The sequence below is a fragment of the Coregonus clupeaformis genome, chromosome 7 (genome assembly GCF_020615455.1).
Source record: "Coregonus clupeaformis isolate EN_2021a chromosome 7, ASM2061545v1, whole genome shotgun sequence".
Lineage (NCBI taxonomy): Eukaryota > Metazoa > Chordata > Actinopteri > Salmoniformes > Salmonidae > Coregonus > Coregonus clupeaformis.
The window spans coordinates 27224328-27244932 of record NC_059198.1 but is presented as its reverse complement, the minus strand read 5'-3'; the positions used below and the strand labels follow the sequence as shown (position 1 = coordinate 27244932).

The 20605-nt window shown below is 47.3% G+C and overlaps 1 protein-coding gene across 1 annotated transcript in view; it reads right to left on the bottom strand.

The window, feature by feature from the left end:
• Nucleotides 1-19861, bottom strand: part of LOC121568663 (myoferlin-like) — an 89386-nt gene extending 69525 nt beyond the window's left edge. The window contains exons 1-3 of the mRNA XM_041879068.2: nt 19666-19861; nt 16785-16840; nt 16394-16485 (exon numbers count right to left, since the gene is read on the bottom strand). Coding sequence (XP_041735002.2) covers nt 16394-16485; nt 16785-16840; nt 19666-19753 — 236 coding nt within the window. The 5' untranslated portion in view covers nt 19754-19861. The remainder of the gene's footprint in view (nt 1-16393; nt 16486-16784; nt 16841-19665) is intronic.
• Between the last annotated feature and the right edge of the window lie 744 nt (nt 19862-20605).

The following is a 20605-nucleotide window of genomic DNA, read 5'->3' as shown; positions in this document are numbered from 1 at the left end:
GAGAGAAGAGAAGTAGAGAGACAGGAGAGGGGGAGAGAGAGAGGGAGAGAGAGGAGAGAAGACGGAGGGGGAAGAGAGAAGAGGGAGGGGGAGGAGAGAGAGGGGGGAAGGTGAGATGTTATAATGCCTCTCCCCCTATGGCTATGTCACCGCAGTGTTGAAGTCATTTGTCATCACACACAGAGATAAACAATCATGCGTTAAAACAAGTCCTGGAAACGTTGAACTACAGGGTCAGAAGTGAGAGATCACACCTAGGCATTGAAAGCAGGCTACTCTGATGCTGAGAAAGGAATGCTCGAGTCTTTCATTTTTATTCCTCTTGGCATTTTACACATTTCACATTTTTTGAATGATATGAAACACACACCACATGTCAATGTGACAGGTTAAAGGAAATATTCATAGCCTGTTATACACTAAAAACTATTAGTAAGTTCATGGTATGTGAGGATCTTAAAATATCTAAGGTTAAAAAGATCATGCATTCAGTACTAGTTTATAGAGATTGATAAAATGCATATAATTGTGTTAAAAGGTTAAAAACCTGTCAAGCGTACAAAGGGTAAAAATTGTAAGAGGAATGTGTAAACGTTATATTGACTACTTTATTTTGTGGTGCCTAATTTAAGGCTAAAAGTGTTAATCTGATCTACTAAATAATCTTAATCTATGAGCCTGAGATCGATTGCTCTGGTCTCCACCCAAGTTCCCGGGGAAATTGTGGTATTTTCCTCATTACACTAAAGTTTTCAGTGAGGAAACATAACTGCATCACTCTCGTGATTATTTCTCCCCTTTTTCAGGGGCGTAACATTTTGGAGGCACTGCTGAGATTGCTGCTCAGATGTCCGGTTTCCACATCCTGGTCGCTGAATTCCGAGCCAGCTAAATCCCTGCATAACAACCCAGGCAGGCTGCAGTGAGGAAAGTGTTGCTGTTCGAGGGGAGCTGGAAGTTGGTGGTTAAGTACGTGTCAACGGAGGCCATTGAGAGACCATCAGAGACAGTAAGGACCATCTAATTCAGAGTCAACTCCTGCACAGTAAAAGTTCCTCCTGTCAACATGACAACCGCCTTGGAAGAACTACAGGAAGAGGTAGTAGGAAAATTGCACACCCTGACTAAAGACAAGTTACTAGACTGTCACGATTCAGACAGACGACCAGAGGACCACAATTGCGTCACACCAGAAAGTTTATTAAACTTAAGGGAAAAGGGAAGTAGGGAGTGAATGAAGGCTCCAGGGGTAACAGGGATCCCGTCCAATGCGCTGGGTCTGTGCCCCCCCCAGTGGCAGCGATGCGTCCTATGAAGCCGGTGGTGGGTGGTCCAGAAGTCCTGGGGGAGACACAGACACAACAGGGCGGAATGAAACCAGGCAGCAGTACAGTTCAAGGGAATCCAAAATACGTAGTAGCAAGGCAGAAGGCTGGTCAGAGTTACCGGGATTGAAGAGTAGTCAGGAGTCGTAATGGCAGAAGCAGGTCTGGATCTCCTAAGGCAGAAGAGTATCCAATAAACAGGCAGGTCCGGGGTCACAAAACCAGGGTGAGCCAGAAGCGCGAGCAAACAGGTTCCGGGTGTGAGCTTTGCAGACGTTCTGACACCGGAGAGCTGAAAGACAGGGCCTTAAATACTGGGAGAGGTTAGTGGGTAATGCAGCGCAGCTGGCAGAGTAATTAGAGCCGAGCAGAGCAGGGACAGGTGGAGCTAGTTAGGCTGAGTAGAGAGAGGGAGGTGAGCAGAGTGGAAGATAGTGGAAACCAATTAAGGTGGTAACCCGGTGGAGTGAGAGGGCTCATGACAGAACCCCCCAAGGGACGGCCCCAGAAGTCCCAAGAGCAACACCACGCCGGGCGGGAGGAGGGGAGCCGGAGGAGGGCTAGAACTCCTCCGAACGGTCCGAGTGAACGTCCTCATCCTCGGAGGAAGCCGGAGGGCCGTGGTCGGGAGATGGGACAGGTCCCGAGACAGGATCAGGCACAGGACAGGAAGCCGAGCGGGCCGGACGGTTAGGGACCCCTCTGGGGCGGCCCCCTACGGATTGCAGGTTGATCAGGATGCCGTTGGTGGAAAGCGGTGATGAGAGTCCTATCCACAATCCGACTAGCTGGCACCCAGGTCCTTTCCTCAGGTCCATAGCCCTCCCAGTCAATGAGGTACTGGAGACCCCTACCCCTCCGTCTGGACCGAAGCAGGCGGCGGACGGTGTAAACCAGACCACCATCGACGAGCCGTGGAGGAGGAGGACCAGGCGCAGCAGGGACCAGCGGACTCTCATGGATGGGCTTAATCTTAGACACATGGAAAGTGGGGTGCACCCTCAGGGAATTAGGCAGTTGGAGCCGGACAGCAGTTGGGCTAATCACTCTTATGATAGGGAATGGGCCAATGAACCGAGGTGCCAGCTTCTGCGACTCCACCCTGAGTGGCAGGTTCTTCGATGACAACCACACCCTTTGACCAACATGGTAGGTGGGAGCAGGAATTCTCCGACGGTTGGCCCCGGTAGTGTAGCTGGCAACGGACCTGAGGAGTGTGGCTCGGGCTTGTGACCAGGTGCGGCGACATCGACGGGCAAAAGCAAGTGCAGATGGGCAAGTAACCTCCTCCTCCTGGCTGGCAAATAGAGGAGGCTGGTATCCATAAACACATTGGAAAGGGGACATACCGATGGCAGAGCAGGTCAGAGAATTGTGTGCGTACTCCACCCATGTCAATTGCTGCGACCAGGAGTGGGGGTTGCGTGAAGTCATGCATCGCAGTGCCTTCTCGAGCTCCTGATTAGCCCGCTCTGACTGCCCATTGGATTGGGGATGGAATCCGGAAGTCAGACTGACTGTGGCTCCCAGCAGGTGACAGAACTCCTTCCAAAAAGCGGAGGAGAATTGTGGACCACGGTCAGAAACAACATCCCTTGGCAGTCCGTGGATCCGGAAGACGTGTTCCAGGACCACCTGGGCGGTCTCCTTGGCGGTTGGGAGCTTGGGGAGGGGAATGAAGTGTGCCATCTTGCTGAAACGGTCAACGATGGTGAGAATGACGGTCATGCCCCTTGAAGGGGGCAGCCCCGTGACAAAGTCAAGGGCGATGTGAGACCAGGGACGTCTGGGCACAGGCAGGGGCTGCAGCAATCCGGCTGGGGGCTGGCAGGACGACTTGTGTTGGTTGCAGATGGGGCAGGCTTGGACGAATTCCCGTACATCCTTCCTCAGAGAGGGCCACCAGAACCTCTGGGCGAGCAGGTTGTAAGTGCGGGTGGAGCCAGGGTGACAAGCTAGGCGGGAGTCATGTCCCCACTGAATGACCTGGGACCTCAGGTCTTCGGGGGACAAAAAGGCGGTCAGCTGGGCAAGTGCTGGGACCTGGCTGGTTACGGAGAGCCTCCAGCACCTGTTCCTCAACAGCCCAGGTCAGAGCTGCAACGATGCAGGGACTTGGCAGAATCGACACAGGGTCCTTGGAGGGGGTGTCATCCTTCTGGAATTGACGGGAGAGGGCGTCTGGCTTGGTGTTGCGTGATCCAGGCCGGTATGACAGAGTGAAATTAAACCTGGTGAAGAACAGGGCCCAGCGGGACTGCCTGGAGTTCAACCGTTTGGCCGTGCGGATGTACTCCAAGTTCTTATGATCGGTCCAAACGAGAAATGGAATGGTGGACCCCTCCAGCCAGTGACGCCACTCCTCCAAGGCAAGCTTCACAGCCAGCAGCTCACGGTTCCCTATGTCGTAATTGCACTCAGAGGGGGACAACCGACGTGAGAAAAAGGCACAGGGATGGAGCTTCCTATCCTCCGCAGCCCACTGAGAAATCACAGCACCAACTCCCACATCCGAGGCGTCCACCTCCACAATGAATTGCCGGTCCACATCAGGCATCTGGAGGATGGGAGCGGAGGTGAACCTCACCTTGAGGGTACTGAAGGCTTTGTCGGCTGCTGGGGTCCAGGTGAAGGGGTTGCTTGGTGCTGGTTAGAGCAGTGAGAGGGGCAGCAACGGTACTGTAGTTCCGGATAAACTTCCTATAGAAGTTAGCAAACCCCAGAAACTGTTGCAGCTTCTTTCTGTTCTCCGGAACTGGCCACGAAGTGACTGCTGATACTTTGGCAGGATCCATTTGGATACTTCCTTCTGCCACTATGTACCCCAGGAAGGCCACTGTCTTGACGTGAAACTCACATTTCTCTGCCTTGGCGTAGAGGGAATTCTCCAGAAGACGATGAAGGACTTGCTGGACATGGCGGGTGTGTTCAGACAGGTTTCTGGAGTAAATTAAGATGTCATCCAGGTAAACGAAGACAAACTTGTTTAACATGTCCCGCAGTACATCATTCACTAGAGCCTGGAACACAGCAGGAGCATTGGTGAGGCCAAAAGGCATAACCAGATACTCGTAGTGGCCTGTTGGTGTATTGAATGCGGTTTTCCATTCATCTCCCTCCCGGATCCGCACTAGGTGGTAAGCGTTTCTGAGATCCAACTTGGTAAAAACAGTGGCTCCCTGGAGCAACTCAAAAGCAGAGGTGAGCAGAGGCAGAGGGTAACGGTTTTTCACTGTGATGTCGTTGAGTCCCCTGTAGTCGATGCAGGGGCGAAGAGATCCGTCCTTCTTCCCCCACAAAGAAGAAGCCAGCACCAGCAGGAGATGAAGATGAACGGATTAATCCTGCGGACAGAGAGCCATTGATGTAGTCCTCCATGGACTTTCTTTCAGGAGCAGACAACGAATAAAGACGACCCCTTGGAGGAGCTGTTCCAGGGAGGAGGTCGATGGCACAGTCGTACGGTCGGTGAGGGGGCAGAGATGTGGCTCTTGCTTTGTTAAACACCTCCCTGAGACCATGGTAGCATTCTGGGACATTGGAGAGGTCCGGAGCGGAGTTAGTAGGTACTGGCCGAGGGGGTAGTGCGGCAGCAAGCAGGCAGGTTCGGTGGCAGTCCTCTCCCCACTCCCTGATCACCCCGGTCACCCAGTCGAGCTGAGGGTTGTGCCGGCGGAGCCATGGGTAACCCAGGATGAGGGGTTGGCCTGGAGAGGGGAGCAGGTGAAACTGGATAGTTTCTTGATGGTTTCCGGACAGACCCATCGAGACCGGGGCCGTGACATGAGTGACCGATCCGAGTAAGTGTCCGTCCAGTGCCCGGGCAGGAATAGGAGGTGTCAAACGGAGGTTCTCCAGTCCCAGTTGGCGTGCCAGCTTGACGTCCATTATGTTGGCTTCGGCGCCAGAATCCACCAGAGCAGCCAGGGTGTGAGTTGAGTCAGAGAGGCGGAGGTGAACTTGCAGCAGGGGTTTGCGGTCGGAGGACTGGATGGTCATTGAACTCGACCGGACTCCCCCTACGCCCGGTGAGCTTCGGCCCTTTAAAGGGCAGGTTACCACACGATGTCCATCACCTCCACAATAGAGGCAGAGGTTTGAGGTGAGCGGCGCTGGCGCTCTGCAGGAGTGAGGGAGGCTCGCCCAATCTCCATAGGCTCAGACTGATCAAGCTGACCTGGGTGAGTGGCAGTAGATGACAGGAGCCCAGTCGGATCTCTCCGAATGCCGGTAGTAGGTGGACCTTGGCGCCCCCCTCTCACGACGACGGGTCTGTATCCTTCTGTCGATCCTGACAGTCAGTGCGATGGCTTCATCAAGAGTGGAAGGCAGTTCATGGGAGACCAACTGCGTCCTTGATATAGTCAGCCAAACTATGGAAGAACGCGTCCACCAACGGTGGTGTGTTCCAAGAACTTCGTCTAGCCAGGGTTCGGAAGTCGATGGAATGGTCTGCGACTGTACGTCTGCCTTGTCGAATACTGAACAGTTCACGAGACGCCTCTGCGGTGGGTGAATCCAGGTCAAACACCTTCAGCATCTCCTCAGCAAACAGGTCGAAGGTCGCACATGCGGGGGTTTGACGTTCGAACTCTGCTGTTCCCCAGAGTCGAGCTCGGCCCGTCAGGTGAGTGATGGCATACCCAACTTTAGCCCCCTCCGTGGCGAAGGTCCTTGGCTGCAAGGAGAACTGAAGTCGGCAGCTAGTCAGGAATGGCCGGACCTGGGTTGAATCGCCGTTGAACCGCTCGGGGTTTCCAATCTTGGGTTCCGGAGCAGCGGCTGCAATGACCGGGGCAGGTAACTCGGGGGCTGGGCTGGTGGGCAGACTGGCTGGGGTAAGGTTGGTGAGGAGTTGAATGAGCATGGCGAGTTGTTGTTGCTGCTGCTGGAACTGCTGCTCATGCTCATCGGTTTCCATGTCGGGAAAGTGTGCGCTGAGTCCATAATGGTCAGATCGTACTGTCACGATTCAGACAGACGACCAGAGGACCACAATTGCGTCACACCAGAAAGTTTATTAAACTTAAGGGAAAAGGGAAGTAGGGGAGTGAATGAAGGCTCCAGGGGTAACAGGGATCCCGTCCAATGCGCTGGGTCTGTGCCCCCCAGTGGCAGCGATGCGTCCTATGAAGCCGGTGGTGGGTGGTCCAGAAGTCCTGGGGGGAGACACAGACACAACAGGGCGGAATGAAACCAGGCAGCAGTACAGTTCAAGGGAATCCAAAATACGTAGTAGCAAGGCAGAAGGCTGGTCAGAGTTACCGGGATTGAAGAGTAGTCAGGAGTCGTAATGGCAGAAGCAGGTCTGGATCTCCTAAGGCAGAAGAGTATCCAATAAACAGGCAGGTCCGGGGTCACAAAACCAGGGTGAGCCAGAAGCGCGAGCAAACAGGTTCCGGGTGTGAGCTTTGCAGACGATCTGACACCGGAGAGCTGAAAGACAGGGCCTTAAATACTGGGAGAGGTTAGTGGGTAATGCAGCGCAGCTGGCAGAGTAATTAGAGCCGAGCAGAGCAGGGACAGGTGGAGCTAGTTAGGCTGAGTAGAGAGAGGGAGGTGAGCAGAGTGGAAGATAGTGGAAACCAATTAAGGTGGTAACCCGGTGGAGTGAGAGGGCTCATGACATAGACGTACAGTGAGGGAAAAAAATATTTGATCCCCTGCTGATTTTGTATGTTTGCCCACTGACAAAGACATGATCAGTCTATAATTTGAATGGTAGGTTTATTTGAACAGTGAGAGACAGAATAACAACAAAAAAATCCAGAAAAATGCATGTCAAAAATGTTATCAATTGATTTGCATTTTTAATGAGGGAAATAAGTATTTGACCCCTCTGCAAAACCCTTGTTGGCAATCACAGAGGTCAGACGTTTCTTGTAGTTGGCCACCAGGTTTGCACACATCTCAGGAGGGATTTTGTCCCACTCCTCTTTGCAGATCTTCTCCAAGTCATTAAGGTTTCGAGGCTGACGTTTGGCAACTCGAACCTTCAGCTCCCTCCACAGATTTTCTATGGGATTAAGGTCTGGAGACTGGCTAGGCCACTCCAGGACCTTAATGTGCTTCTTCTTGAGCCACTCCTTTGTTGCCTTGGCCGTGTGTTTTGGGTCATTGTCATGCTGGAATACCAATCCACGACCTATTTTCAATGTCCTGGCTGAGGGAAGGAGGTTCTCACCCAAGATTTGACGGTACATGGCCCCGTCCATCGTCCCTTTGATGCGGTGAAGTTGTCCTGTCCCCTTAGCAGAAAAACACCCCCAAAGCATAATGTTTCCACCTCCATGTTTGACGGTGGGGATGGTGTTCTTGGGGTCATAGGCAGCATTCCTCCTCCTCCAAACACAGCGAGTTGAGTTGATGCCAAAGAGCTCGATTTTGGACTCATCTGACCACAACACTTTCACCCAGTTCTCCTCTGAATCATTCAGATGTTCATTGGCAAACTTCAGACGGGCCTGTATATATGCTTTCTTGAGCAGGGGGACCTTGTGGGCGCTGCAGGATTTCAGTCCTTCAAGGTGTAGTGTGTTACCAATTTTTTTATTGGTGACTATGGTCCCAGCTGCCTTGAGATCATTGACAAGATCCTCCCGTGTAGTTCTGGGCTGATTCCTCACCGTTCTCATGATCATTGCAACTCCACGAGGTGAGATCTTGCATGGAGCCCCAGGCCGAGGGAGATTGACAGTTATTTTGTGTTTCTTCCATTTGCGAATAATCGCACCAACTGTTGTCACCTTCTTACCAAGCTGCTTGGCGATGGCCTTGTAGCCCATTCCAGCCTTGTGTAGGTCTACAATCTTGTCCCTGACATCCTTGGAGAGCTCTTTGGTCTTGACCATGGTGGAGAGTTTGGAATCTAATTGATTGATTGCTTCTGTGGACAAGATTGTCGACCTACACAAGGTCTGTGCTTCGGCTGCTGAAGTAAGAAATACTATGACACTAAAGTTAGGAGTTCAGTGCTACAGCCTGGCGAGCGAGTTCTGATTAAAGACCTGACACCAAGAGGAGGACCAGGCAAACTCTGTAACTATTGGGAAGATCAAATTCACACAGTAGTGAGACAAATGGGTTCAGACCTGCTGATTTATGAGTTGAGACCAGAAAAGGGTAGGGGACGCTCCCGGGTCCTGCACAGAAACCTGCTCATGTCCTGTGACCACTTACCTTTTGAGAGACAACCAGAAATGACTAAAGATGACAAAAGTAAGAAAAAAAAGAGACATCAGCCTGCATCACAGCCTCTAGATTCATCAGCGGGGATGAATATGACCTTCATCATGAGCCGCTACAGGTCCCCACATCTCCTACAGTACCTGAGGAGAGGTATGCTGAACCAGCAAGAGAGTCGGAACACAGGCCCCCACCAGTGAAACAGACAGTTGCGGTGCCAGTTCCTGATACGCTACCAGCACAGCCTCTTGTTGAAAAGCAGCTGGAGGAGACAACAACAGTTAAAGAACTGCCTGCTGAGGAGATGAACTTGCCTGCTGAAAATGTGCCTGATGATCGTCCACTAAGTGCCTTTCCTACATTAACTGCTGCTGCTGAACCTGAGGAACCAGCCTACCAGCTGCCACAAAGAGAGAGACACCCTCCAAGACATATCACCTGTGATCAGCTTGGTATCCCTTCCTGCTACAGTATCCAGCCACAGCCACAGTTGTTCCCTGTCTACCCTGCACCAGGACTGGTTCCATGGCTGCCATCACTACAGCGATATTACCTTCAGCCACCCTACATGTATGGACTTCAGCAAACATGAGGCTACAGAGTTGACATGTTTGACCATGGACTACTGACTGATTTCACACTGTCACAAGAGACAATTAGCAGACTATGCATATAGATCATTAAAACTGATGGACTGTTGACAATAGTATGAGAAAAGACTGCTTATGGACTGTTTATACAGCTGGTCAACAGATATGGACTGTGAATGTAACTTCTTGGTTCTATTTGAACTGTGAACATTGACCTCTGCTCAAGTACTAGCTTACAGAAGAGGATTTTCTACATCCAGTGCTTATAGACTGTTTAAGAAGACAATGTTGGTAATGTTGGGACAACATTTAATTTGTCGGGGAGAGTGTGACAGGTTAAAGGAAATATTCATAGCCTGTTATACACTAAGAAGTATTAGTAAGTTCATGGTATGTGAGGATCTTAAAATATCTAAGGTTAAAAAGATCATGCATTCAGTACTAGTTCACAGAGATTGATAAAATTCATATAATTGTGTTAAAAGGTTAAAAACCCGTCAAGCGTACAAAGGGTAAAAATTGTAAGAGGAATGTGTAAACGTAAGAGGAATGCGGTCTTTTCCTCGTTACACTAACGTTTTCAGTGAGGAAACATAACTGCATCACTCTCGTGATTATTTCTCCCCTTTTTCAGGGGCGTAACATCAACACACTAGTTAGCTATATTTATACACTGGGTGGTGGCTAGTTCCTCTTGTATGAGTTTAAAGCAGCTACACACCATTAAGTAAATAATACAGCCTAATATGGAGTTCTTTCTTTTGCTGATATCAAAGGCCCTGCTGCTAACTGTCCTATCATGTCAACTCCTTGTCACTCATTGTCATGCCATGTTTGGATTGACAATGAGTAATGGAGTTGGCAAGAGCAGGCTATAGTTAACTGTCTAGTGTCTAGCAGAAAAAACATATGTATTCATATCATTTGGGGCTTTTTAGAATGCTGACGTTGGACATGGAGGATTCTAAATGCCTCAACATGACAGATAATTGTTTATGGTGGTCACTAGTAAGGCAATTTACATTTACATTTTAGTCATTTAGCAGACGCTCTTATCCAGAGCGACTTTACAGTTAGTGAGTGCATACATTTTTTTTTTCATACTGGCCCCCCGTGGGAATCGAACCCACAACCCTGGTGTTGCAAGCGCCATGCTCTACCAACTGAGCTACACGATGTCCTTATATCCAAAACAACCCCCCCTAATTGAGTGTGTGTTTATACTAAATGAGTCAACCTCGCCCAGATACACACACATCTGCAAAGGGTACTCAGACGTACTCAAGATCAACCCCCCATTTGCCAGTGACAAGCCTGTGCAAGCTCTGTAACTCTGCTTGTGTTTGAGTCTGGACTCTGCCAGACATTATAGAAGATCAAAGATGTGAGTCACTCTCATTACCATAGCCTGCTCTCTCTCTCTCTCTCTCTAGACATCTAGATTAGAGTTCCTGCTGAGAAGTGGTCAAAAGGATGTTGCTAAATAGAGGTTGCTCATGTACGTGACTTAAAAAGAGAGATTCCCTAATGTCACACTCGAAATGGAACAACAATAAAGCATCAATACAGCTCAGATATGTTTCATCCATCTAAAAGCACTAATGTGCTAAGTAAAAAGCATGTTGATACCTGTTTCTCTTGACATAGAGTAGACACATAAGAGGTAATTTTGAATCTATTGAGTTTGAAGTTATTTGTGTTCATGGTGAAGCAATAGCCTTTTGGAGAGAGAAAACTGTTCCATTACAGAGAGAGATAAAACCTCCTCAAATAGCACACGAGTCTGAACACGGTGGCAGGTACAGGGTGTGGTAGTGGAGCTGTAAGGGGGTTGTGCTACTTCAAATCACCCTGCACTTTTCACTTACCAATGTGGTAATCACTGAAGCTCTGCAGTAACACAATTTTCCTCAATACATGCTTTGTATGCAATACTGTAGTTATGTCAAGAGTAGTTCCTGTAAACGTTACGTGGCCCATTGCAATGAAAAAACTTGAGCTTTTTTATGTAATTGTAGATCAACTAAGTTCTCTTTCAAATACTTGTTTCTGTATCTTACATATGGGGCAAGCCCTTCAGGACGCGATCACAAGGACACTCCAATCACACAACCTATTATAAGGCACCACGTCCCTCCCTCTAGCTCATTAACATTTTCTTCCTTACGGAGATCACAAGCTCTCTCTACACTCTCCTCAGCACGACTTGTCTCACTGTTTTCCTGCTTAATTGTGAATCGGTAACAGACTCGCCACCGGGCATAGGATGCAGCTTCTCGTCTAGAGTGTTAAATACTTTTACCAAAAGGAAAAGTTGGGCTCTTCTTAGTCTCCAGTCAAACCTAGCGCCATGGCGCTAACTTTTCCCCCACCTTTTCGATTTGGTTAGCCCACGGTGCAAGACGAAAGCTAACCTAGCTAGCTCACCGAAGACTTACGACTCATGCTTTTTCTTGAGCTAGCAGTGTGCTAGCAATAGCTAGGCTATTAGGCCACGAGGTGAACGCTAGCTAGCTAACGCCAGGACTAGTTTCACAGCTAAACGTCGGCAAGCACACGCTTAGAGCTAGCTCATTCTACTAGCTCTTTCTACTTGGTTAGCCCACGCTGCAAGGTGAAGGTAACCAGCTAGCTCATCAAAAACTAACGCTATGCTCTTTGTCTTCAGCTAGCAGTGTGCTAGCAATAGCTAGGCTATTAGCCCCCGGGGTGAATGCTAGCTAGCTAATGTCAGGACTAGCTACACAGCTAAGCATCGGCCAGTACACACACAGCCTTGAACCCTCCACTATCAGGAGCTATGTATACTACTACCCCTTCACAATGTGACCCAGCTGGCTTCCTGCTCCCAAACCGGCACACCCATGCCTGTGTGGATCCATGATCTCAGTGAAGGACACACATCCTATCTGTGTCGCCTGCTTGGGACTGGAGCATGCTCAGGCAGCTCTCGCTAACCCCGAGTCCTGCGAGCATTGCAAGGAGTTGCCGGAGTCCAGCCTCAGACGGAGGGTGTGCAGAACCCCACAAGGCTCCTCTTCCTCCCAGCTTTCGGGCGAAGAGGCAACCCAACAACCCCAAACCATGACCAGCTGGGCTAAGGTTATGGACGGTCTCCCCACGGATTTCCACTCGCTGTTCGACGAGCTAGCAGCAGGGGAAGGAGGTATAAGGGTTTACGAGGAGGTCGACAGTATTGTGTGACTCTTCTGCAATGAGGATGAGGAAGGGGAGGAAGATCCCTAGGCTCAGGCCTCAAGGCCTTCCAGTCCTACTCTCTCAGCCTGGAGTACACGCTAATCCATGTGTGCGAAAAAGACGAAAGAGACTGGTTCGATGGGAAGAGACTCCCATGCCGTACCGTCCCTGTGAGACAGAGTGTCCCCACGATCCCAGCATGCTTGGTGGAAGCTAAACGCAACTGGGACAAACCCCTGTCCGGCAAGGTCCCACCTAGGGACTTCACTGCCATGGACATGCAAGGTATGGAGGAGCAGTGGAACAATCTCTCGCTAACCACCTACACCCCGAACACTGTGCCTTCTCCCTCACTTCTCTCCCTGGCAAGATGGAACGTTTATTTTTCTCCATTCTCCAGCGCCCCATCTTGGACTTACGGATCCTCAACAGCTATCTGAAAAGGTTCACGTTCCTTATGCTTACACACAACGTGCTGTCTCGCTTTGTTTGTCGAGGCGATTGGTTCACTACAGTCAATCTGCAGGATTTTCACAAAAGCATTCTGCCAGCATACAGGTTTCTCAAGTTTGCCTGTCAGGGTATCAAGTATCTCGTTGTTCCCTTCGGGCTATTACTAGCCCCTTGGACGTTCAGCAAGTGTGTGGAGGTGCCCCTAATTCCCCTGAGATGCAGAGGACACAGGATCTCTGCGTACATAGACGACTACCTGCTCTGCTCCCACTAACAGAAGCAGGCAGTGAGAGACAGAGCTGTCCTCCTCACCGAGTTAGATTTCAGGATCAATTAGATAAACAGCTGTTTAGTGCCCACATAGAGAATAGAATATCTAGGCGTGGTTCTGAATTCTCTCTCTTTCCGGGACGCACTATCAGACGGGCAAATCATGTTGCTTCACCAGTGCCTCTCCATGTTCCAATGGGGTCATATGGTCACACTCAAGACGTGTCTCTGTATGTTAGAGTTGATGGCCTCCACCATCTCAGTAGTTCTGTTGGGACTATTGAGGATGAGATATTTTCAGCGCTGGGTATCTGCCCTACGCTTGTGTCCCCGTAGTCACCTCCATCGGAGGATAACGGTGTACTCACCAAGCATAGCGGCTCTCCGCCACTGAAGGGACCCCTCGATCTTTGCCAAGGGCACTCCCCTAGAGGTAGTGTCTGCGAGGAAAGTAGTGATAACAGATGCATCTCTCACAGGGTGGGGCACAGTCTGCGAGGGGAGAGCACTGAATGGATTGTGGTCCCCACAACTACGTCATGCTCACATAATAAACCTTGAGTTGCTTACAGTGCTGCTGGCACTAAACATTTTCTGCCTTTTCTTGGGAATTGTCACATCCTGGTCAGAACAGACAATACAACTGTAGTTGCATACATCAACCACCAAGGTGGCACCCAATCTCTGTGTTTGTGCAGACCAGCCCACAAAAGTATTATGTGGAGCAGCGCATATCACTCTTTACACGTGACTCATGTCCGGAACGGACTTGTAGTCCAGAGGGAACCCCCTATACAGGAACTGGAGACTCCATCCCGAAGTGGTGGCTCAAGTGGGGTGGAAAAATATGGACAAACGTCCGTAGATCTCTTTGCATGCGCAAAGACGCATAATGTCCGCTGTTTTTTGCACTAGCAAGCGGTGACGCTGTAATGCGGCATGTTGGGCTATCCCTCATATGTTTATGAAGTTTTACGAACTAGACGTCACTGCGCCCTCGCTGGCACATACTGTGCTGTGTTGGGGCCTATGAGGGATGATTCTGTCGAGACTACCTAGCTTCGGAGAGCACATGAGCGCTACGGGAGTTGACTATATGTGAGATACCCATATTTGAGATACCGAAAAAAGTATTTGAAAGAGAACTAGGGTAAGCACTTCTGCAGAGGAAGATCCATAATGTTTCTTAAGGTCAAATCTTAAGGTTTCTTGCATAACCCCGGTTCTCTGATAATATGAGTGGGGTAACTCAATATGCATAAGAAGGAAAACATATGTTTGATAATGAGCTAGAGGGCGGGACTATTCGCCATGCCTCTTGTCTGTCTAAGACAGATGTTGTGTGATTGGAGATTCCTTCTGATCTCGCCTAAAGGGCATGCCCCATATGTAAGATGGCTCACTCATATTATCAGAGAACCGGGGTTACGCAAGTAACCTTAAGATTTGACCTTAAGAAACATTATGGATCTCCCTCTGCAGAAGTGCTTACCCTAGTTCTTTACAACTCAGTTTAAACTCAGCACTGCCCTCAGGGTTTGAACTTTCCCTTTAGGTCATTCCCTGTATAACCTGTGCTTAGCAGACACTGTGTTGTAATGACCAGGTTCACATACTAATGGAGGGGCACCTTGACTGAGAAATGACAGAGGTCAAACAGTTCTGAGCTCTGGCAGACTTTACAGTAAAACACTATGTCCCTGCTCCTCCCTAGCAGCACTAGCAGAGTGTCCGACTAGCAGGAGGTGTGTGTGCGTGTGTGTGCCTGTGCATGTGATGTTCTCTCACAAAACATTTGAGACATATACAGTAGCTACAGTGGGGAGAACAAGTATTTGATAACCTGCAAAATCAGCAGTGTTTCCTACTTACAAAGCATGTAGAGGTCTGTAATTTGTATCATAGGTACACTTCAACTGTGAGAGACGGAATCTAAAACAAAAATCACATTGTATGATTTTTAAGTAATTAATTTGCATTTTATTGCATGACATAAGTATTTGATACATCAGAAAAGCAGAACTTAATATTTGGTACAGAAACCTTTGTTTGCAATTACAGAGATCATACGTTTCTTGTAGGTCTTGACCAGGTTTGCACACACTGCAGCAGGGATTTTGGCCCACTCCTCCATACAGACCTTCTCCAGATCCTTCAGGTTTCGGGGCTGTCGCTGGGCAATACGGACTTTCAGCTCCCTCCAAAGATTTTCTATTGGGTTCAGGTCTGGAGACTGGCTAGGCCACTCCAGGACCTTGAGATGCTTCTTACGGAGCCACTCCTTAGTTGCCCTGGCTGTGTGTTTCGGGTCGTTGTCATGCTGGAAGACCAAGATCTCGCAATACATGGCCCCATCCATCCTCCCCTCAATACGGTGCAGTCATCCTGTCCCCTTTGCAGAAAAGCATCCCCAAAGAATGATGTTTCCTCCTCCATGCTTCACAGTTGGGATGGTGTTCTTGGGGTTGTACTCATCCTTCTTCTTCCTCCAAACACGGCAAGTGGAGTTTAGACCAAAAAGCTATATTTCTGTCTCATCAGACCACATGACCTTCTCCCATTCCTCCTCTGGATCATCCAGATGGTCATTGGCAAACTTCAGACGGGCCTGGACATGTGCTGGCTTGAGCAGGGGGACCTTGCGTGCGCTGCAGGATTTTAATCCATGACGGCATAGTGTGTTACTAATGGTTTTCTTTGAGACTGTGGTCCCAGCTCTCTTCAGGTCATTGACCAGGTCCTGCCGTGTAGTTCTGGGCTGATCCCTCACCTTCCTCATGATCATTGATGCCCCACGAGGTGAGATCTTGCATGGAGCCCCAGACCGAGGGTGATTGACCGTCATCTTGAACTTCTTCAATTTTCTAATAATTGCACCAACAGTTGTTGCCTTCTCACCAAGCGGCTTGCCTATTGTCCTGTAGCCCATCCCAGCCTCTACAATTTTATCCCTGATGTCCTTACACAGCTCTCTGGTCTTGGCCATTGTGGAGAGGTTGGAGTCTGTCTGATTGAGTGTGTGGACAGGTGTCTTTTATACAGGTAACGAGTTCAAACAGGTGCAGTTAATACAGGTAATGAGTGGAGAACAGGAGGGCTTCTTAAAGAAAAACTAACAGGTCTGTGAGAGCCGTAATTCTTATTGGTTGGTAGGTGATCAAATACTTATGTCATGCAATAAAATGCAAATTAATTACTTAAAAATCATACAATGTGATTTTCTGGATTTTTGTTTTAGATTCCGTCTCTCACAGTTTAAGTGTACCTATGATAAAAATTACAGACCTCTACATGCTTTGTAAGTAGGAAAACCTGCAAAATCGGCAGTGTATCAAATACTTGTTCTCCCCACTGTACATGCCAGGTACGTACTTATCTTTGCCGATAGTCTCATAGTCTTTCACAATCACGTCTATAAAGGAGGACGCATCCAATGGGGAGCCCTTTAGGTCAAACTCAAGCACCTGGAACCACAGATTGAGTTAGTTCATAAAAACGCAACTTTGCCAATGTTAGTTAAATTATGAAACATGGGGGGTACAAATGTTTTAAATCAAAGGGGAAGTGGGATAGCGTTAACAGTTATCATTCCTCTATGTTGAGTCATCAACTAACAGTAAGCACAGTGGACAAAATATTTGTCACATTTCCTCATTCATTTTCATACCCTCCTCCACATAATACATTCCTCTCGAGGCCTCTTTCAACATTCCCAGTGACTGCCAGAGAGAGGATGGATTGTACTGTAAATATTTATACTTACTTCATTCCACACGGGATTGAGTTCACTATCAATTGCTTTAGTTTTCTTCTTTTCACCTGTAGGGTTTACACAGTGGCAAGATTACAACATGGAATATAGGTTTTTATATTTACCCTGCATGTATACAGTGGGGGGGAAAAGTATTTAGTCAGCCACCAACTGTGCAAGTTCTCCCACTTAAAAAGATGAGAGAGGCCTGTAATTTTCATCATAGGTACATGTCAACTATGACATACAAATTGAGAGAAAAAAAATCCAGAAAATCACATTGTAGGATTTTTAATGAATTTATTAGCAAATTATGGTGGAAAATAAGTATTTGGTCACCTACAAACAAGCAAGATTTCTGGCTCTCACAGACCTGTAACTTCTTCTTTAAGAGGCTCCTCTGTCCTCCACTCGTTACCTTTATTAATGGCACCTGTTTGAACTTGTTATCAGTATAAAAGACACCTGTCCACAACCTCAAACAGTCACACTCCAAACTCCACTATGGCCAAGACCAAAGAGCTGTCAAAGGACACCAGAAACAAAATTGTAGACCTGCACCAGGCTGGGAAGACTGAATCTGCAATAGGTAAGCAGCTTGGTTTGAAGAAATCAACTGTGGGAGCAATTATTAGGAAATGGAAGACATACAAGACCACTGATAATCTCCCTCGATCTGGGGCTCCACGCAAGATCTCACCCCGTGGGGTCAAAATGATCACAAGAACGGTGAGCAAAAATCCCAGAACCACAAGGGGGGACCTAGTGAATGACCTGCAGAGAGCTGGGACCAAAGTAACAAAGTCTACCATCAGTAACACACTACGCCGCCAGGGACTCAAATCCTGCAGTGTCAGACGTGTCCCCCTGCTTAAGCCAGTACATGTCCAGGCCCGTCTGAAGTTTGCTAGAGTGCATTTGGGAGAATGTCATATGGTCAGATGAAACCAAAATATAACTTTTTGGTAAAAACTCAACTCGTCGTGTTTGGAGGACAAAGAATGCTGAGTTGCATCCAAAGAACACCATACCTACTGTGAAGCATGGGGGTGGAAACATCATGCTTTGGGTCTGTTTTTCTGCAAAGGGACCAGGACGACTGATCCGTGTAAAGGAAAGAATGAATGGGGCCATGTATCGTGACATTTTGAGTGAAAACCTCCTTCCATCAGCAAGGGCATTGAAGATGAAACGTGGCTGGGTCTTTCAGCATGACAATGATCCCAAACACACCGCCCGGGCAACGAAGGAGTGGCTTCGTAAGAAGCATTTCAAGGTCCTGGAGTGGCCTAGCCAGTCTCCAGATCTCAACCCCATAGAAAATCTTTGGAGGGAGTTGAAAGTCCATGTTGCCCAGCGACAGCCCCAAAACATCACTGCTCTAGAGGAGATCTGCATGGAGGAATGGGCCAAAATACCAGCAACCTTGTGAAGACTTACAGAAAACATTTGACCTGTGTCATTGCCAACAAAGGGTATATAACAAAGTATTGAGAAACTTTTGTTATTGACCAAATACTTATTTTCCACCATAATTTGCAAATAAATTCATTAAAAATCCTACAATGTGATTTTCTAGAAAAAAAAATCTAATTTTGTCTGTCATAGTTGACGTGTACCTATGATGAAAATTACAGGCCTCTCTCATCTTTTTAAGTGGGAGAACATGCACAATTGGTGGCTGACTAAATACTTTTTTTCCCCACTGTATGTATGGGTAGAATTGTTTTGTCTGGGTCCAATGCAGACGTTTTTATCTCAATATCAAATCATTTCTGGGTAACAATTACGTTACTGTGATTGTTTTTAATGAAGTGGTCAAAAATAAACAAAAATAGCTTATTTTCAAAAATGCAAAGTTCTCAAGCAATAAATTTGCTAGGACTGTTTAGGAGTGGTCTGAGTAGGAAGGGGAAAACTAGCTTTTATTGGCAGAGGTTTCTTTCTTATTGGTTTCTTAACTAATTTACCACCTGGTAGGCCAAAATTCCATCCCACCAAAACAGGCTGAAGTTTCAGGCATTCTTTTCATACACTAAAAGGGCATTATCACACAATTTCATAATATTATTTCAACCTCATAATGGAAATATATATAAAACACAGTAAAATCATGTTTTTAACTGCACTGGGCCTTTAACACATACAGGTAGTAAAAAAAATGGGTAATAACTACTCATTTAATGAAACTAAACTACAAATTAATTAATTTAACGACTGTACTCATCATTAAATATTATACAAATTAGCATTTCTCAATTGCTCTGTTTACACAACATCCCTGGGACTGGTAACATTGTGAGCCAACTTACAGCGGCAACATATTGAACCATAAATGTTGAATGTGTATCTTGGACTGACTCTTATCCTAAAATATCCATACAAAAATAAAGCACATTGACCCAGCTGCAGAGTTGTTGATGACAGGGGGAGAATGGGTGATTCCAACCCCTTATAAGGGAATGTGTTTTCCCTCTGTGTAACACAATAGAGGCAACATTACTTAATGTAACTCATTGCCTTAAAGCAGGCAAACGAACCCATGCACAGTACCATTGTTGTACCTTCAAGGCAATTCATTATATTATTTTGGCCTTACATGCTCACAGTTAATGATGCAGTATCTCCACTTTTGAATACAAAGAGCATCATGTTTGTGTTTATTGAACATGTTACATGTTTGGGGACTACAAAATCCACCAGAATATCATCTTATTGTGGACTATTGCAGTTTTTGATGTTTCAAATAATAAATGATAAACTCTACATTTGGTGAAAGTCTTTGATCCAGATGTTTTGAACTTCTCAAGAATAGCCAACAATCAATACATTTAAACCTATGAGAAAATGTAGGCTAAATGTCACAGCAAGATGCAACAATACAATAACTCACCTCTGAACACTACCGCTGCTATGGGATCTGGGATTCTGAGTTTCTTTTTGGGGATGCCTTTGGCAGTTTCCACTACGACGCGCAACATTATTACAGCGTTTTTAAGTCCGTATTATAACTCCCTTGTGAATCACAGCATGTTCCTCTGCCAAGGCGTCTCTTCAACAGCGAACATTGCAACATATGAAACGCTCCGTTAAGGGAGTTAGAGGAGAGAGGAGGAGTGAAGTCCCGAATGAGTTGGCTATCCCCTGTATGAGTCAGAAGGGGAAAAGGTATTATGGATGTGTGTTAAAATGTATTCCATCACGTCGAGTAGGCTATAGTCAGAATCGGTTAGGTTATCCTATTTGTTACTTCTACTTCTACCACTTGTGATATTGTTATGAGTTTATGAACAAACTTGACGCTGTCAAAATATTGTTTGAGCCTACTGAAATAGGCTACAATTCGTCATAGCCTACGTTGAGTCATTTACATACATCTGTAACAGTTTTTTACAGTCTATCGTGGTTCAAATGTAGCCTACACCGCATCGCAACTCAGAGGTGATGGGGTTGAACAATGCTGAGTGTGGTACCCAAAGGTGACCGCGGCGATTTTCCTTTAAAAAATTAAAAAGTCCGATGATGAACCTGGTAAAAAAAATTATAGGACATGGTCGATATTCGTAACAACATTGTAGTAGAAAATGGTAGAGTTTTTAGAATTATTATTATCAAAGGAAAATATTTAAATAAAGGAGTGGCTGTTGTTGATGATCACAAGTTTACTGGAGAACGGAGACCAAGTAGAGACTTTCGGACAAGGTGGATAATTGTATAATATGAGGCAGTTTATTCAGAGGTAAAGATATCTGTAAATAGCGTGCACGGACCCGTTCGTCAACCTCGTAGGGAGATATCTGAGAGCGCGCCCCTAAACATTGTGTGCTGACATT